The 14,308-nt window shown below is 54.0% G+C and overlaps 3 protein-coding genes across 3 annotated transcripts; 2 read left to right on the top strand and 1 right to left on the bottom strand.

Moving 5' to 3' along the window:
* Window positions 1–141: 141 nt before the first annotated feature.
* LTHEOB_2742 (Chitin-binding type 1 protein) lies at window positions 142–6,115 on the bottom strand (the record flags this gene model as incomplete). Its single annotated transcript, XM_035511588.1, has 11 exons — window positions 142–678; window positions 740–1,111; window positions 1,270–1,973; window positions 2,027–3,406; window positions 3,467–3,906; window positions 3,958–4,710; window positions 4,765–4,805; window positions 4,854–5,018; window positions 5,075–5,389; window positions 5,437–5,941; window positions 5,994–6,115. 11 exons carry the CDS (start codon window positions 6,113–6,115, stop codon window positions 142–144), a joined length of 5,334 nt encoding a protein of 1,777 aa, XP_035363468.1.
* A 1,318-nt stretch (window positions 6,116–7,433) lies between these two features.
* On the top strand, window positions 7,434–10,015 carry LTHEOB_2741 (LysM domain-containing protein; the record flags this gene model as incomplete). The annotated part of the gene is made up of 4 exons (XM_035511587.1): window positions 7,434–7,884; window positions 7,935–8,145; window positions 8,198–8,474; window positions 8,528–10,015. The coding sequence occupies 4 exons, from the start codon at window positions 7,434–7,436 to the stop codon at window positions 10,013–10,015; spliced, it is 2,427 nt and encodes an 808-aa protein (XP_035363467.1).
* Window positions 10,016–10,345: 330 nt separating this feature from the next.
* LTHEOB_2740 (uncharacterized protein) lies at window positions 10,346–12,163 on the top strand (the record flags this gene model as incomplete). Its single annotated transcript, XM_035511586.1, has 1 exon — window positions 10,346–12,163. The coding sequence occupies one exon, from the start codon at window positions 10,346–10,348 to the stop codon at window positions 12,161–12,163; it is 1,818 nt and encodes a 605-aa protein (XP_035363466.1).
* Between the last annotated feature and the right edge of the window lie 2,145 nt (window positions 12,164–14,308).

Genomic DNA, 14,308 nt, shown 5'->3' with positions numbered 1-14,308 from the left:
TCCTTCCCAATTAAGAAAGACATGAGTTTTGCTACGGTATAAAAGGCTACCCAGCCGTTTTGATTGTCAGCTGGGAGTGGTGGTATAGTAGTTTTCTGTAAAGGTTCTACAAAAAGGAAAGTTGGTAGATGTTCTATCTACCTAAAAGAACGGATTAGGCCAAGCACCAATTGATCTCCAATGCTCCGCCGTTGCGTCGATGTCATCGATGAATTCCCTTTCCTTCTGCTTCCGTGCCAGCGTATCAGCGTCATCGCCAGGCTGGTCGACCGCATTGTCCCTCGCTTGCTGATCTGCATACTGCTCTGAGATGACAGGCAGGAGCTCGTTGACGGCCTTGTTAGTCTTGCTCTGGGCAATCCAGTACTTTTCAAGCATGAACTGATGCCACTTGTCGGCCAAACCCATCGGCGTCCAAGGCGTTCCGGGATTCCCGTTGTAGGTAGGCGGATTCGCAGGAAGGACCTGGTTGTCGAGCGTGCTCAACATGGTTTGTATGCGACCCTTTTGCCTTTTGAGGATGTCGATAATGCCGGGACTCATGTGGTAGTGCGCGGATCCGATGAGCATTCTCAGCGATTTGAGAACTTCTCTCGCCTCGTTTATGTTGCGTGCGATGCGCCTCTGAGCTCTGTCTGGGTTTATGATGAAGCGGTTCTTTGGATACAGAAGCCATGCCTGTTGGGACGATCTGTTAGGATGTGCATCTTTCATTTCATGCAACAGTAACGGAACATACCTTCGCTTTGGCTGGTGTATTTATCTCACTTTGCAAGAGCACCCAGTCCCCTGTGAATGTGTTTTCAGTAGGGTATTGATCTGCAAGATGCTGTGGAATGTTCTGAGTGACACCGTTGATCGCGACATCATGGTCCCAGTACTCCTTGACGTATTCACAAAAATTAAGCTGGCGGTTGATAGTCGGGTTTGGATGTGGCCAGGTAGGGTAATCGCCGTTCCTATCTTCCTCTACGAAGAAAAGGCCCAGCAGCTGCCACTCCATGACATGCTCCGCATGATACATCTGGCCCGCGGTCGGTGTTGTAAGAGGCCCGCCCCAGTCAAAGTTGCTGCAAACTTGGGCTTCTTCCCATCCGTAGACAGGCGCGTTCTACAATAACGTCCGTTGTCAGCTGCGATACTGTCATGTGTCTGTCTGACTGCTACTTATAAGTCAAACCAGCCAGCGGATGCCTGTATTGCAGTCATGGGGTCTGGCTGGCCGAGTGGCGAGGCTGTGAAGACGGGAAGAATCTGAAAATAACTTACAGGCAATTCTCCTAAACCGGGAGCTTCCCCGCCGTTAGGGTGGCTTGTTATGATTTCGAGGCCACAAATCTTGTCATCTCTGGGCGTTACTCTCTTCTGGAGGTTGTGTACCAACAAACCACCCCCTTCAGTTTCGTTAGTGTACACGTTAGCCTCGTCAAATTCTCCGGAGTGAATGCTATCACGCCGAAACTTGTAACGCTCGCCATCGTTTGTGTTGAATTCGTCGTCGTCCCAATAAGGCACGATATCGGAACAATCGCCCGACTCGTCCTCGTTATCATCTGTAGAGCTTGGACAGAAGAATTTCCCGACGGGAATCCTGAAAGCAGGCCCATATACGCCACTTCGTTTCTGGAACGTGTGAAGGCCCACTTCAGAAGTGATGTTGTCCGTCACTGTTCCTGGCAGGCCCGGAATGACGCTCCGCTTCTGAGGAATCGGGCCAAGATCTGGACACTCGGACTTGGCCAGGTTCTTGTTCCATGCCGGCGTGATATCGAAGTCCTGCATGCCCCACCCGAAGAGATCGCCATCGGTAATGTGGGCGTACAGGCGTGCCCCGACGTCGAGGGAATAGGTGAATGGGCAATTGGCCTGGGTCGAGATACCCGAGCCGGCTTTCACGAAGACCTTTGCCTCGCCCACAACGGCGGCGCCGACGTACGGCACGTCCCATTTGTCGTCAAACCGGATGCCAAACTCTATGGATGTGTTAGCTCAGCTGCCCCTAAAGGAGAGTGGGGGGAAGACTTACCGGCGGCTGCTGAGAGCTTTGCAGTCACATCGCCCGAGACCTTCACGCCCGCGTAGAATTCCGGCTCCCGGCCACCCTGGTAACTGCCGGTCTTGTCCAAGTTGACACCGTCTCCGATCTCATCTGGCTTGTATTCGCTCGTGTCTGGAAGCACTTGTCGTGTCTCCCACGAGGCGATTTGGAGCTTCGTCTCGATGGTGCCAGCCAGGCCGAGCTGTGCGTTGATCTCGCCCTGCACCGTGATTTGAGGTCCGATGGTGGCGATTCCGGGAATCCTGAATGATGCACCGGGGAAGGGCAGATTGAGGATGGTGTTTTTCTTGTTGTAGTAGACCTTGGCTACGGCTTCCAGGGTGACTGTTCCAGAGATCTCACCCTTATTGTAGAACGTCAGGTAGCTCTTTTTCAGATCGAGATCCCTGAGGCTGGTGACGATGAGAGTGAATCCGAAGCTGGTCTCGACAGACATGTCGAGGATTGCCTGCGCCAGGATGTGGCCATCGTAGCTAACGTCTCCCTTCGTGCACGACCACTTCTCGTCGACTATCTTAGCAGTGAACGTCTCGTGGATGTTGTTTGTAAACTCCCTTTTAATCTCGGGCTTGACCATCCTAGTCAACCACTCGAGGATTCCCTCTCCGAACCAGCGCTCATGCAGCTCCCGCGTGCTCAGGCCACCGAAGTGGTGGTCGTCGCGGTATTCCTCTTCCAGCCACTGGACGTGGTTGCCCCCGAAGTCTTCCAGGGACCTCTTGCTCTTCTTCTTCTTACTTACTGTCGCCTTGACGACTTCGTCCCAGTAATTGTCTTGATTCGAGAAGTCGATACGCATTTGAGTGTTACCCAAGTCACGGGGCACCCTTTGGAAGTTGTAGTCAAATGTCAGGTCATAGACGACTGCTCGCTCGCCCAGATGAGACAGATGGCGTGGTAACAGCGTATTCTTGGACGGCTCCATGCTCTTTGCTACGGCATACTTCCCGGGACCGCAGCCCTTGGGCATCTGGAGGATGGTGCCGGGAACACCGTGGCCGAGGCCAATCTTGTAGCAATTGCTGTTCTCTGAGGTGTCTGTGCAGACCATCTGCACAGTGTGTTCGCCCTCAGTCACGGCATCCTTGCAGTTGAACATGTCCCAGTGTGAGCCGTCTCGCTTGTCAAGCGATACCTGAAGGTCTTCTGGGGACGTCAAGACGACAAATTGGAAGGCGGCGTCGCTAGGGTTATCATTGGTATCTGACTGGCCGTCGCCAAAAGTGTCATCGGTTTCAAGACTGAAATCAGTGTCGATGCCGTCACCGGTAGGGGGGTTTTCGAAGAGGTTCTCTAGAGGGACCGGCAGGAAGAGCGGCTCCCCGCCAGTAGGCTCGCAGCAGAAAACTGTGAAACGGAGGGTCAGGGTTTGGTTGTTCCAAGAGAATCATTCTGCAGGGAACTTACCTCGAACTCTTTCCCATCTCCAACCGCAGGTGTCTCCTCCGCCAAAGTAGCTGTCAGTCAGCTGCACCGACTTGACTTCGGGGCAATGGTTGTCAAAGCACGACCCCGGCTCGCCGTACCAGTCGCAGTTTTGCCACTTCTTGGTGTCCTCCTCTGGACAGCAGTATACCTTCATGGTGTCAATCTCAATGATCTCGAGCAACTCTGAGAGAGCTTCTCCAGCCATCTGGTGGAGCGGCGTGGGTTTCCCGACAATGTTGATGATTTCCTGCGCAATGTCGGCGGCTTCTGACAGGACGGTTCCGGAGAAGGTCATTGCGCGGTCTCCGCTGTTGCACTTCTTGCCCATCCCTGCCCAGTAGCACTGATTCTCCTGGGCGAGAGGGCTCTTGCAACAGTACGCCTGGTTTCCGTCGGTGCAGTATCCTCCACCACCCCAGCTAGAGCACGGTTAGTCAGTTCACGCTTAGCGTTCAGTCCTGGAGACTTACCGGTTCATCTCGAGCATCACTTCATCGTCCTGGCAATGACCGTTGCAGAAGGGAGGATTACCCCGCCATTGGCAGTTCTCTGGGTTCGGGGCTGAAGACAACGGACAGCACAGCTGGCTCTTCTTGTCATCTTTTCCGCAGTTTTGCTCCGTGATCTTAAAGAACCCAGGCTTGCATTTGCCGCTACACTCAGTGATGTAGCACTGAGCGTTGGAGTCCTCAAAGTAGTCCTTATCCTTCGCGTCATTCTTGAAGGCACCAAGGCTCTTGGGCGAGATGACGGACTGAAGGGCGCTCAGCTCGGCGTCATCCTGGTCAACCGCCCAGATCAGGAAGCCGCCCAGCCCAAGGTCTGCCGCGAGCTCCTTCTTCTGCTTGAACGTGTCGTCGTCATCAAAGGAGACCCACTGATCCCCTCTGTACGTGATGTACTTGACACCAGCTGTCTTGTCGTGGTAAGGCTTGAGCTTGTCGGTTTTGATAATCTCCTTGATCTCGCGATAGCTCAGGATGCCGGACTCGCCGCTGCAGGCTCCCTTGGTAGCACCGCCCTTGAAGCGGCAACCGGGCTTGCTGCAAGACGGATCCTCGAGCTGGAAGGCTCGGCCGTAGAAGCCGAGACCCATGTTGAGCTTCTTGGCCGGCACGTCGTTGCGCCAGAACAGATCGAAGGCCAGCTTCATCTCTGTCAGGTTGGTGTGACCGTAGATGTGCGAGCCGATGGGATTCTCGCGGTCCCATACTCCGTGTAGACTGCGAAATGATAAGCCATCAAGCTGAGTCTATAAAGGAACGGGAGATGCTTACTCGTATGACATGACGTTGATGAAGTCCACGTAGTCAACAGCCTGTAGTGGTCAGTGGAGATCTTGTGAAGATGAAGCTTCTGAAAGTACCTTCAAATCGAAATGCCTCAGGTACCAGTAGCTCGTAGGTGCCGTGAAAGAGACAATATAATGCATCGGCTGCTTCTTGTTCTCTTCGTCGAGCTCCTTCAAGAACGTGACAAAGTTTTTCCCATCATCGGGAACTCCTCCGCGGTCATCGGCACCCGGATATTCCTATATACCGCAATGAGAATCTGCTTAGGGATGCGCATGGAGCTTAATGGACTTACCCAGTCAAAGTCGACGCCATCGAAGGCGTATTGGCGCATGAAGGAGAAGAGGTTTTCAATGAACCTGGCTCTGTTCTCCTTCGTGCTGACCATGTCACTGTAAACCTTCTGGGTTGGGCCAGGATCGTTGAACGTCCAACCACCCAAAGCAACAACGGTCTTGAGCCCAGGGTTCTTCTTCTTCAGGTTCGTGAAGTCTGAGAAGAGCTCGTAAGGAAGACCGTCCATGCCGGCGATGCTAAAATCACCGGGCGTTATGTATCCGAAGGAGAAGTATAGATGAGTGAGAGAGTTGACTGGAATATCATCGAAGCCCTAATGCTATTAGCGGAGATCAAGATCAGAGGAGCTTGTTCACATACCATGCCTTGGCACACGCTGTTGTAGCGCCATCCCTCATAGTAGCCGATGATCCTGTCTGACTGAGTGCTAGCCTTGTTCTTGGGACCGGGCTGGTCACAGTTCGACTGACAGCCTCCAGTTGTGCCCTTGTCCTCGACCTCGCAGTAGTCTTCTGTCATGCCACAGAACCCCCACTTTCCACAGCAGACATTCAGAGGGCATTCTTGACCAGGCACTGCAGCGTTCTTCCCGCACTCGGCCTTGGCATCACAATTGGACCAACAGACCTCGTTCGGGGAGATGCCTGACGTGCCGCAGTACTCCTCACCATAGTTGCACTGGAGAGTTTCCTTGGGACAACATGCTTTGTTGCTGCAGGGACGGTCGGGGGCACACGAATAGTCGTCACCACCGACGACTTGACGTGCAAACAAAGAGCTGACTTCAACTGCAGCTGAAGTCTCCTCAATTGGGCAAATGGGGAGTGCTTGGTCCCGGCGGGACTTTGCAGAGTAATCGTAATAGCTTGAGAGCCGTCAGTCAATGCAGCATTGAGGTGAAGGAACAAGGAGCATACGAAACAGGATTGCGGCAGGTAGTGCCAGTGTCCTCAATTGCTGAGGAGGGAAAAAGAGCGTGGTTAGAATGAGGGAATGCATTTGCCAAAGCGGCTACGAGAAAGAGCGTCAAGGTCCGCATTGTGGTCCAGCAGCGAACGCGCTGCGGTCAGACCAAAGGATGAAGAGATCGTGGATGCATCAATCAGACCTCGCTGAACATGTTGTATATAACATTCTGGTCTGGTGGCGCCGGTCGCCTGCCCGTCTCTCGACACATGAATCCCCCGTCGCCGAGCTGAATGCATCGCTTCGGCGTGTGTCAGACGAGCAGCTTGGCGGTGGACTCCCAGGGCCTGAAGCACCGTGAAATTGTGCATCCTGGATACAAACTAAGAATGGGTCGTAGGATTCCGTGGTGTTGCTTGGCGGGGGCGGAAATCGAGCTACCTTCCTTGATCGGTAAGCGCCCGCTGGTGTGCCTGGGACCCTGCATACCCGAATTCAGGCAGTTACCGGTGGACAAGTACGGGGGTATTGCAACGACGGCTAGCGTGAATTTATTTTTCGCTCATACCATCGGCAGTTGAAGCTGTCGTCCGGACGTGAAAGTATACTTATTAATTCCACATTTACATCCGGATGATAGCTTCATCTACCCATACATGTTCTTTTTCATCGTAAAAGAAAGAAGAAAAAAGAATTGAGAGGGACTTACGTCATGTTCTAAGGCCCTGCTATTCTTCGCGCTAGCTATCGGCTTGTGCCCCTCTGTACCGATGGCACTAGTGTGCACGGTGAAACTTCCATATCGGGCTCGGTAGTGCAGCCGACCACTAATTTAGCAGGGGATTCAGATAATTACCAACACGCCTCTGTATCCCTGGAGGCATGTCCAGTCAGCAGTCAGCAGACCCCACACGTCTAACGTCGTGCATGCCAAGTCGCAACGCCAAGGTGAAAAACAACTGCTTGTATATTATATCGCCTACATTTATTGCTTTTCAGACATGGTGTGTGACTCTGCATACACGCATAACCGGCTACATCCGCTCGCGAGGTCTGAATTAAGGTGGATGTGCCGGTACGGTAGCCATCTTATCAATAAACAGCTGAGAACAACCCCACCTCACACCCTGCATCTCTATATTGCTATGCACGAAAACGACTCGTGATAGCGGATGACTGAAAAAACAATGGTTTCACTTTCGGACCCCAACTTCCTTTCGCGCAGAATTGATTGCTCTAGGTGGTGTTTCACACCTCGTTTCAATGCACCAGCGGTGATTGCGTCCGCAAAAGGCATTCAACCAACAGGTGATGGCGGCAGCCTGCTCTTGGCTGTAGCCTGACCGGAGGCTGAGGTAGGACTCTGGTTGTGAAAAAGACCATGCAGACGGTAGATATTCGCGCTTCAGTCTCTGTCCTTCACTGCCGCTCTTTGCAAATTCTTCCACAACATGGAGAAGACTTCATTCAATTTCCTGTCGTTCTTTCAGAGGAGCTTCGCTCTCTTTCTTGTCCTCCTATTCTGCCCGACGGCTTCCACTCTTCAGCTCATATACAATTCTTCCGTCCCCACCGATCTTTCCAATACCTGTTCCGAAGCGTTGTTGTCGGATGTGGCATGCGATCCGGTTGTCAAGAACTTGATTCCGGGTTTCTTTTACGGCCCTGAGACGTTGGAAAGAATCTGCACCAGCGGCTGTGAAGATTCTCTTTCAGCTTATCAGAGCGCAGTGCAAGACGCATGTGGAGAGGAGATCCTCCCGGGATCCTTTGACCTCAACGTGTCAGCGCTGTGGATCCCAGGGACCTACCAGTATCTGTACGAGTCGACCTGTTTGAAGGACGGCGACCGATACTGCAACAATGTTGCTGCCCTCGCCGCTGCTTTTGCGGATCCTGGCAGTGAGTGCCCCACCTCCTAGCCTGTAACCCCTACTGACGGTTCGAACAAGATAGCATGTTCAACTACTTGGATGCCATCCCATCTGGCGCGGAAGAGCCAGAGCCATGTGATGCGTGCTTTCTGAAAAGTCTTCGCCTACAAGCCGGGTCTCCATACTTTGAAGGGCCGGCAATCGCGAGCATGTCCCTCTACGAGTCTATGACGTCGAGTTGTGGGGTTACGGGGCAGCCACTGACGACGACTACTCTTGACTTCTACACGTACGTGCACGTCAACCGCGCGACCATAGTAGCTTGAACTGACTGTCTGTAGTCAAGAGCCGACGACGACACCTACACCTTGCGCGGGTACAACGTATTCAATCCAGCCCTCAGATGACTGCTTCAGCATATCGACCACACAAGGAATCGGAACGGCGTGGCTTCTATCGGACAACGATCTACCGGCGTGGTGTGCCGACTTCCCCACGTCTGGGGATCTGTGTCTTACCAATAGCTGCAAAGTTTTCACTGTGACTGCGAACGATACATGCACGTCTATTGCCCGAGCTTCGAACATCACAGAAGCACAGCTCCATGCTTGGAACCCGGTAAGTATCGTGACTGTCAGCGGAGACATTCGAGATGCTAATGGTTGCCGTAGATCATTGACTTTGGCTGCTACAACCTAGACAGCATGACGGGCGCACAGCTTTGCATTTCTGCCCCAGGCACTAATTTCGTGCCGCCAACAACCACGGACCTGGCTCCCATCACGCCAACCACGCCGGCGACTGTCCCGACTGACGCAGCACCCGACTCGAATCAGAACTGTGGCAGATGGTACGACGTGCAGCCGGGGGATTACTGCAACCTCCTGACGCTCAAATTCGGCATCTCCCTGGACGACTTCATCTTCCTCAACCCCTCGATCAACGTCAACTGCACCAACCTGATCGCCGACGAAAGCTACTGCGTGCAGGCCGTCGGCGACATCAACACCTACTCCGGCCGCCCAGGCTACACGACCGCTTCTCCAACCGAACCCTTCACGGGCACCCCCTTCACCGCCCTCCCAGACGCGACCGAAACGCCCTACGTCCGCCTCTACCCGCCGCTGCCCATCGCCAACGGCACGCGTGACGACTGCTCGGCCTACTTCGCCGGCGACGACTACCAGTTCGACCTGACAGGCACGCGCTGGGCCGGCAACTGCGAGTTCGCCGCCGTGAACTACGACGTCTCGCTCGACGATTTCGGCACCTGGAACGCCGGCCTCGCCAACGCCAGTTCGCCCGACTGCGTTTTCGAGACGGGCGTCCGCTACTGCGGCTCGTGGTACGGCCAGCCCGACAACGAGCCATCCGCCTCCACCACGACGACACCGCCGGACGCCACCACGACGGCTGCGCCGGGCCCGCCTGGACCGACGCATACCGGTCAGCCGGCCGACTGCGACGAGTGGCACGTCGTCGTCAAGGGCGACTCGTGCCAGAGCGTCGCCGACGAAGCCGGCATATCGCTCGCGCAGTTCCTGGCGTGGAACCCGGCGGTGAGTTCCGACTGCGTCGACAACTTCTGGCTCGACTCGGCGTACTGCGTCGGCGTGGCGAGCGACGGCGACGACCCCACTACCACTGTTCCTACCACGACGGCACCACCACCAACGACGACGGCGCCCACGCCGGGTGCCCCGACGCACACCGGGCAGCCGGCCAACTGCGACGAGTGGCACATCGTCGTCGAGGGCGACACGTGCGCTAGTGTTGCTGCGGAGGCCGGGATATCGCTGACGCAGTTTTTGGCGTGGAATCCCGCGGTTAGTTCGGACTGTGTGGATAACTTTTGGTTGGATTCTGCGTACTGCGTCGGCGTGTCTGGGGACGACACGCCCACAACTACGACGACGACGAGCGCGGCGGAGCCGACGGCTACGCGGCCACCGGCGGAGTGGGTGCAGGAAGGCGCGGCGGCGAACTGCAATAAGTGGGACCGCGCGGTGAGCGGGGATTACTGCTTCGCGTTTGCAGAGCGGAATGGGATTACGATGGGGCAGTTGGCGGAGTGGAATGCGGCGCTGGGAACGAATGGGGATAATTGTGGGACAGCGTTTTGGCTGGATTATTATTACTGCATTGGAGTGTCTGGGTAGGATCGGATCCTGGCCACCCTCTTTTCTACAGATTGAATTGGTTCATTGGAATTTTTTTTTCAAGGGGATACGTTTTTGATAGGGCTCGTGACGAGCAACTGTATTTAGCGACCAGTAGGCTCACGAGAGTTCAAGTCAAGATTTCTTCCGCCGAGGAAATCCTGCGGTACCTGCATTTACTCTGCATTGCTGGGGTGTGGCAATAGCTCAGACCACCTGCCTATTCCAGGGCCTATAGCGGTTGCCCAGACGACACAAATCAGCCCCCAAACTTGGCATTTCTTTATAAGTGCGCTAGGGCTGGCACAGATGGTCTCCACAACCTCCACAATGGCGAGTCTACCGCAGGAGCTCTTGGAGCGGATCGTGTCTTTCGCCGACCGTCAAACCAACGCAAATCTTCTCACCGTGTCGCGCAATTTCCATGTCGCCGTCGAACGAGTCGAATTTCCGAGGAGCATTGATGTCAATTGCCACAACTTGGACAAACTACTGGAATTGTATCATGGCCATCGGCTAGCCCTGTTGCGGAAAGTGACGTTTGAAGTTTCCTTCCCCGAGCTCAAACATTCTCCAGAAGCGCCTCTCGCGTGCCGAGAGATACCAGAAGAACTGCAGACCATGGACAAAGACTTCACAAGGCAGATCAAGGCGCTCTTCACAGCCCTCGACACCCTCCAGGAAAGAGCCTCCTCCTCCTCTTCCGAATCCCAGCTCCGCCGACTCTCGCTCGAAATCCAAATGGCGCGCCAAACCGACGACGGCAACAAGCCCTGCCATCACCGCCGCTTCACCAGCTGGCGCCTACACCTGCTCGACCCCGAAACACTCCCAGCACTGCCCCTCGTGCACTCTTTCCGCTTCCAAGCCAAATCCCACACCCACTACAGCCCCTTCGACCACCAGATCCGCCCCGTCGACCTCTGCGCCATCCTCGCCATCATCGCCAAACTCCCCAACCTCGAAGACCTCGACCTGCCCTACCTCTACGAGCGGCCCCCGCCGTGCCACTACGACGCCATCTGCGACCACTACGACAAGCCCTGGCCCGGCCCGCTCCGCGACGCCCGCCACGACTTCGCCCGCCGCATCTTATCTTCCTCCCCCGCTTCCCCCTTCGCTCCTTCCGGTCTCCGCACCGCCCGCCTCCACTTCTTCGAAGTCCAGCAGCACGGCCCGAGCTTCGACCAGCGCTGTCGCCGTGGCGGGAAGTTGCTGCTGCCCGACCTCGTCCACCCGCTACCCTCCGACCCCCTCAGCGCTGCTCTGCGCCGCTTTTCCCAAGGCCTCGTCGAGCTCGACCTGCGTGCTACGGCTGACGAGACGCTGTTCTGGCCGGCGTCGACGTCACTCGCCGAAGGAGAAGCAGCAGAAGAAGAAGGAGAAGGAGGAGTAGGAGGAGAAGGAGGAGCTGGAGGAGCTGGAGGAGAAGGAGGAGGAGGAGCATCAGGAGAAGGAGCAGAAATGCCGTACTGGCCGCGCCTCAAAAGCATGCGCGTCGAGCTCAACATCGCGCGGCCGGACGGGTCATACTGGTTCACCGGCCGCCAGAGCGACGACAGCAGCAGCAGCAACGAACGCGGTTACCCCGTCGACTCCTCCTCCTCCTCCTCCTCCTCCTCCTCCTCCTCCTTCTCGCAACACTACCCGCCAATAGGCCCGGACGCAGCAGACGAAGAATGGGACCGCGTCTGGAATCGCGAATGGGCGCCACGGACCGGCTGCGGCATGAGCGGCATGGAAAGCGTGCGTGAATACGTTTTCCGCATCGCGCCGGCGGCCGAACACGTCGAGCGCTTGCTGACGGCTTTCGCGCGGGCGGTGCGGCGGATGCCGGTGCTGCGGGAGGCCCAGGTATTCAGCGTGTTGACGAATGAGGAGTGTCGGGACCGGGAGGATGAGGATACTGATGAGTGGGATAGTGATATTCTTGATGTGTGTGATGATGAGTGGCATATTTTTGTGTGGGGGGTGAGGTATGTGGTTGATGATGGTGGGGAGAGGAGGGTGGAGTGGAGGGTTGGTGATGACGGGTGGAGGCCGGGGAGGAAGGTGTTGGATGGGTTTGGGGAGGGGGTGAGGCATGTTTGGCTGCCGACGAAGTATGGTATGATGAGGATGATGGATGGAAGGCTGGATGTGTACTGAGGAAAGGAAATACGATAGCATGATGTGGTTGGTTACCGCTCAGCCAAGAAAGATGTATTTATTACTTTTCATGTTATCTTGTTAATGCTACTTGATCAGTGGAATTCTCTACCACACTTGTTACAGTCTATTACTTCTAGTAGCGTATGCCCGACGCCCTTAGCAGTCATTTTGAGTGTTGAATTACGATTCTATACATCTCATTTCTATCCACGTTTCCAAGCTCAGATCAAAATCATTCCCTGTCGGTAGGCACAGCAGTATGGCCATATAGGCTGCACAATCTTGAGACTTAGAGGTCTCTTCTTGTCTTAATAGCTTAAGCCCTAATCTTTAATGAAGATTCTCATTGATTTGAAGCCATTAAATGAGGTCCGTCGTCACATCAGGCACGTCAGTGTCTGAAGAACGTGTTGAGCATAAATAATAGTCGAGCGATGTTGAAGCTGTGACTACCTAGAGTGAGACACCAAGTGAATTTCATCAATAATCTTCTATCTTTAGTGAAATTTACCAGCTAGGATAAAACTCTACTTAAGATATAAGACTACAGGTACCAAATTCGCGAATCATCTTTCCAACAACAATGAATCCACCAATCCCTGGTACAAAAGACGCAATGACAACCACTAGAAGAATAAAAAACAAAAGAAAATCGTACCGCCGGATCCAAGTACTATCAGTCAAAACATCCTGAAGGCTGAACAGACCCACTCCAATTCCTGCCGTAAACCATGCCATGATCCAACCCCGTTGGAATGGGAGACTTTTTCCCGGTTGAAAGTGTGAGAATCCGCCAACAACAGCGATTGGTATGCAGCCAATTATGATAACAACCAAATAAATCATGCTTGCGTAGAATTTGTCTTTTTTACTTAGTTCCGGGCGTTGAATAGCAGGAATCTCCAGAATCGGCAAAGATGCACTAGTGAGCTGTGAGCGTTCCGATTTGAATACTAGGTTGAATGGAGAAGGAAAGAAAAAGACGCAGCATACATCTCGTCGGTGAATTTTACAACCACAAAATCACGTTGGAAATTGTCGTCTCGAATGCCATGCTGAGAGTCGGGACCGTCGATTGCATCATGATCAACATCTTGAAGACGGGAATCGGGTCTGTAGAGACGCAGCCTCACTTCACCTTCGGTGTCTACCTCAAATATTCCGGTGAATCCTCCTGAGAAGCTTTCATCCTCGTCAGAATTTGAGTTTTCGGGGACAGTGGCAGTCCCAACCACGCCCCCGAAGTCAGCTTCGGTCCGTTTTTGGGCTTCGTTCATGATTGCAGTCGAGACAAGGTACATGTGAGAGTATGATGGTGTCAAGAGAGCGCCACAAAGATTGATGAACGACATGATGACGTAGGGTGTAACAGTGAGGCCAAATGCTGAGTATCCATATTGCTTCACCTGGTCCCCTTGGGTACGGTAGAGAGTCAGACAGCCATATAAAAGCTGGACAATGGCGACCAATGGCTTGATGATGCTACAAGAGGAACTTATTTCCCAACACTCTTCCCTGGTTCTGCTCGTATCTGGACGATTCATGACAGAAACACCATCCCCTGGAACCGGACAAAGTCCCACTTCGGACTCAGATGGAAAGGGAGTCAGGGAGTATCCTTCAGGTAATTTGCAGATGCCATAAACTTGTCGGCCAGGAAAACTCCATTTCCTGCGAGGTTGAAAGACGGAAGGGTCGGAAGATGAACACTGGACCTGAGCTCTCAGGGTCGGTGGTTGCCATTGTTGTCTCTCGAGCTTGCCCTCTCCAGTCTCGCGATTTTCCTCGTACTGAGTTTGTGGATTGAATGATTTTGAGAGCAGCTCTTCAAACTCGTGTGAAACCTTTAAGTCTCGAATTATATCTCCATCTTGTGGCCTCCAGTTTTGATTCCTTAGGACTTCGCAGAGTGCAGAAGATTTTAAGGCAACTTGTAGCGGTGTTTTATGGAAGTATGCAGCGTTGCAGATGCACTGCACTCCATAACAAATGCCTGCAAAGGGTGCAAAAAGAATTGTGAGACGCTTATACGAAGACTCCAGAGGTAGTTCGCCCGGCTGAGTGATTGTCGTGGCGATATGTGTGACGTAGTTTCCCAGAAAGAAAGCAACCACATCCCAGGCTTTTGTTGGAAAACACAGC

The sequence above is a fragment of the Lasiodiplodia theobromae genome (assembly GCF_012971845.1).
Source record: "Lasiodiplodia theobromae strain AM2As chromosome Unknown scaffold_7, whole genome shotgun sequence".
Taxonomy (NCBI): domain Eukaryota; kingdom Fungi; phylum Ascomycota; class Dothideomycetes; order Botryosphaeriales; family Botryosphaeriaceae; genus Lasiodiplodia; species Lasiodiplodia theobromae.
The sequence above is the reverse complement of the archived record's forward strand: the minus strand, read 5'-3'. Positions and strand labels throughout refer to the sequence as shown.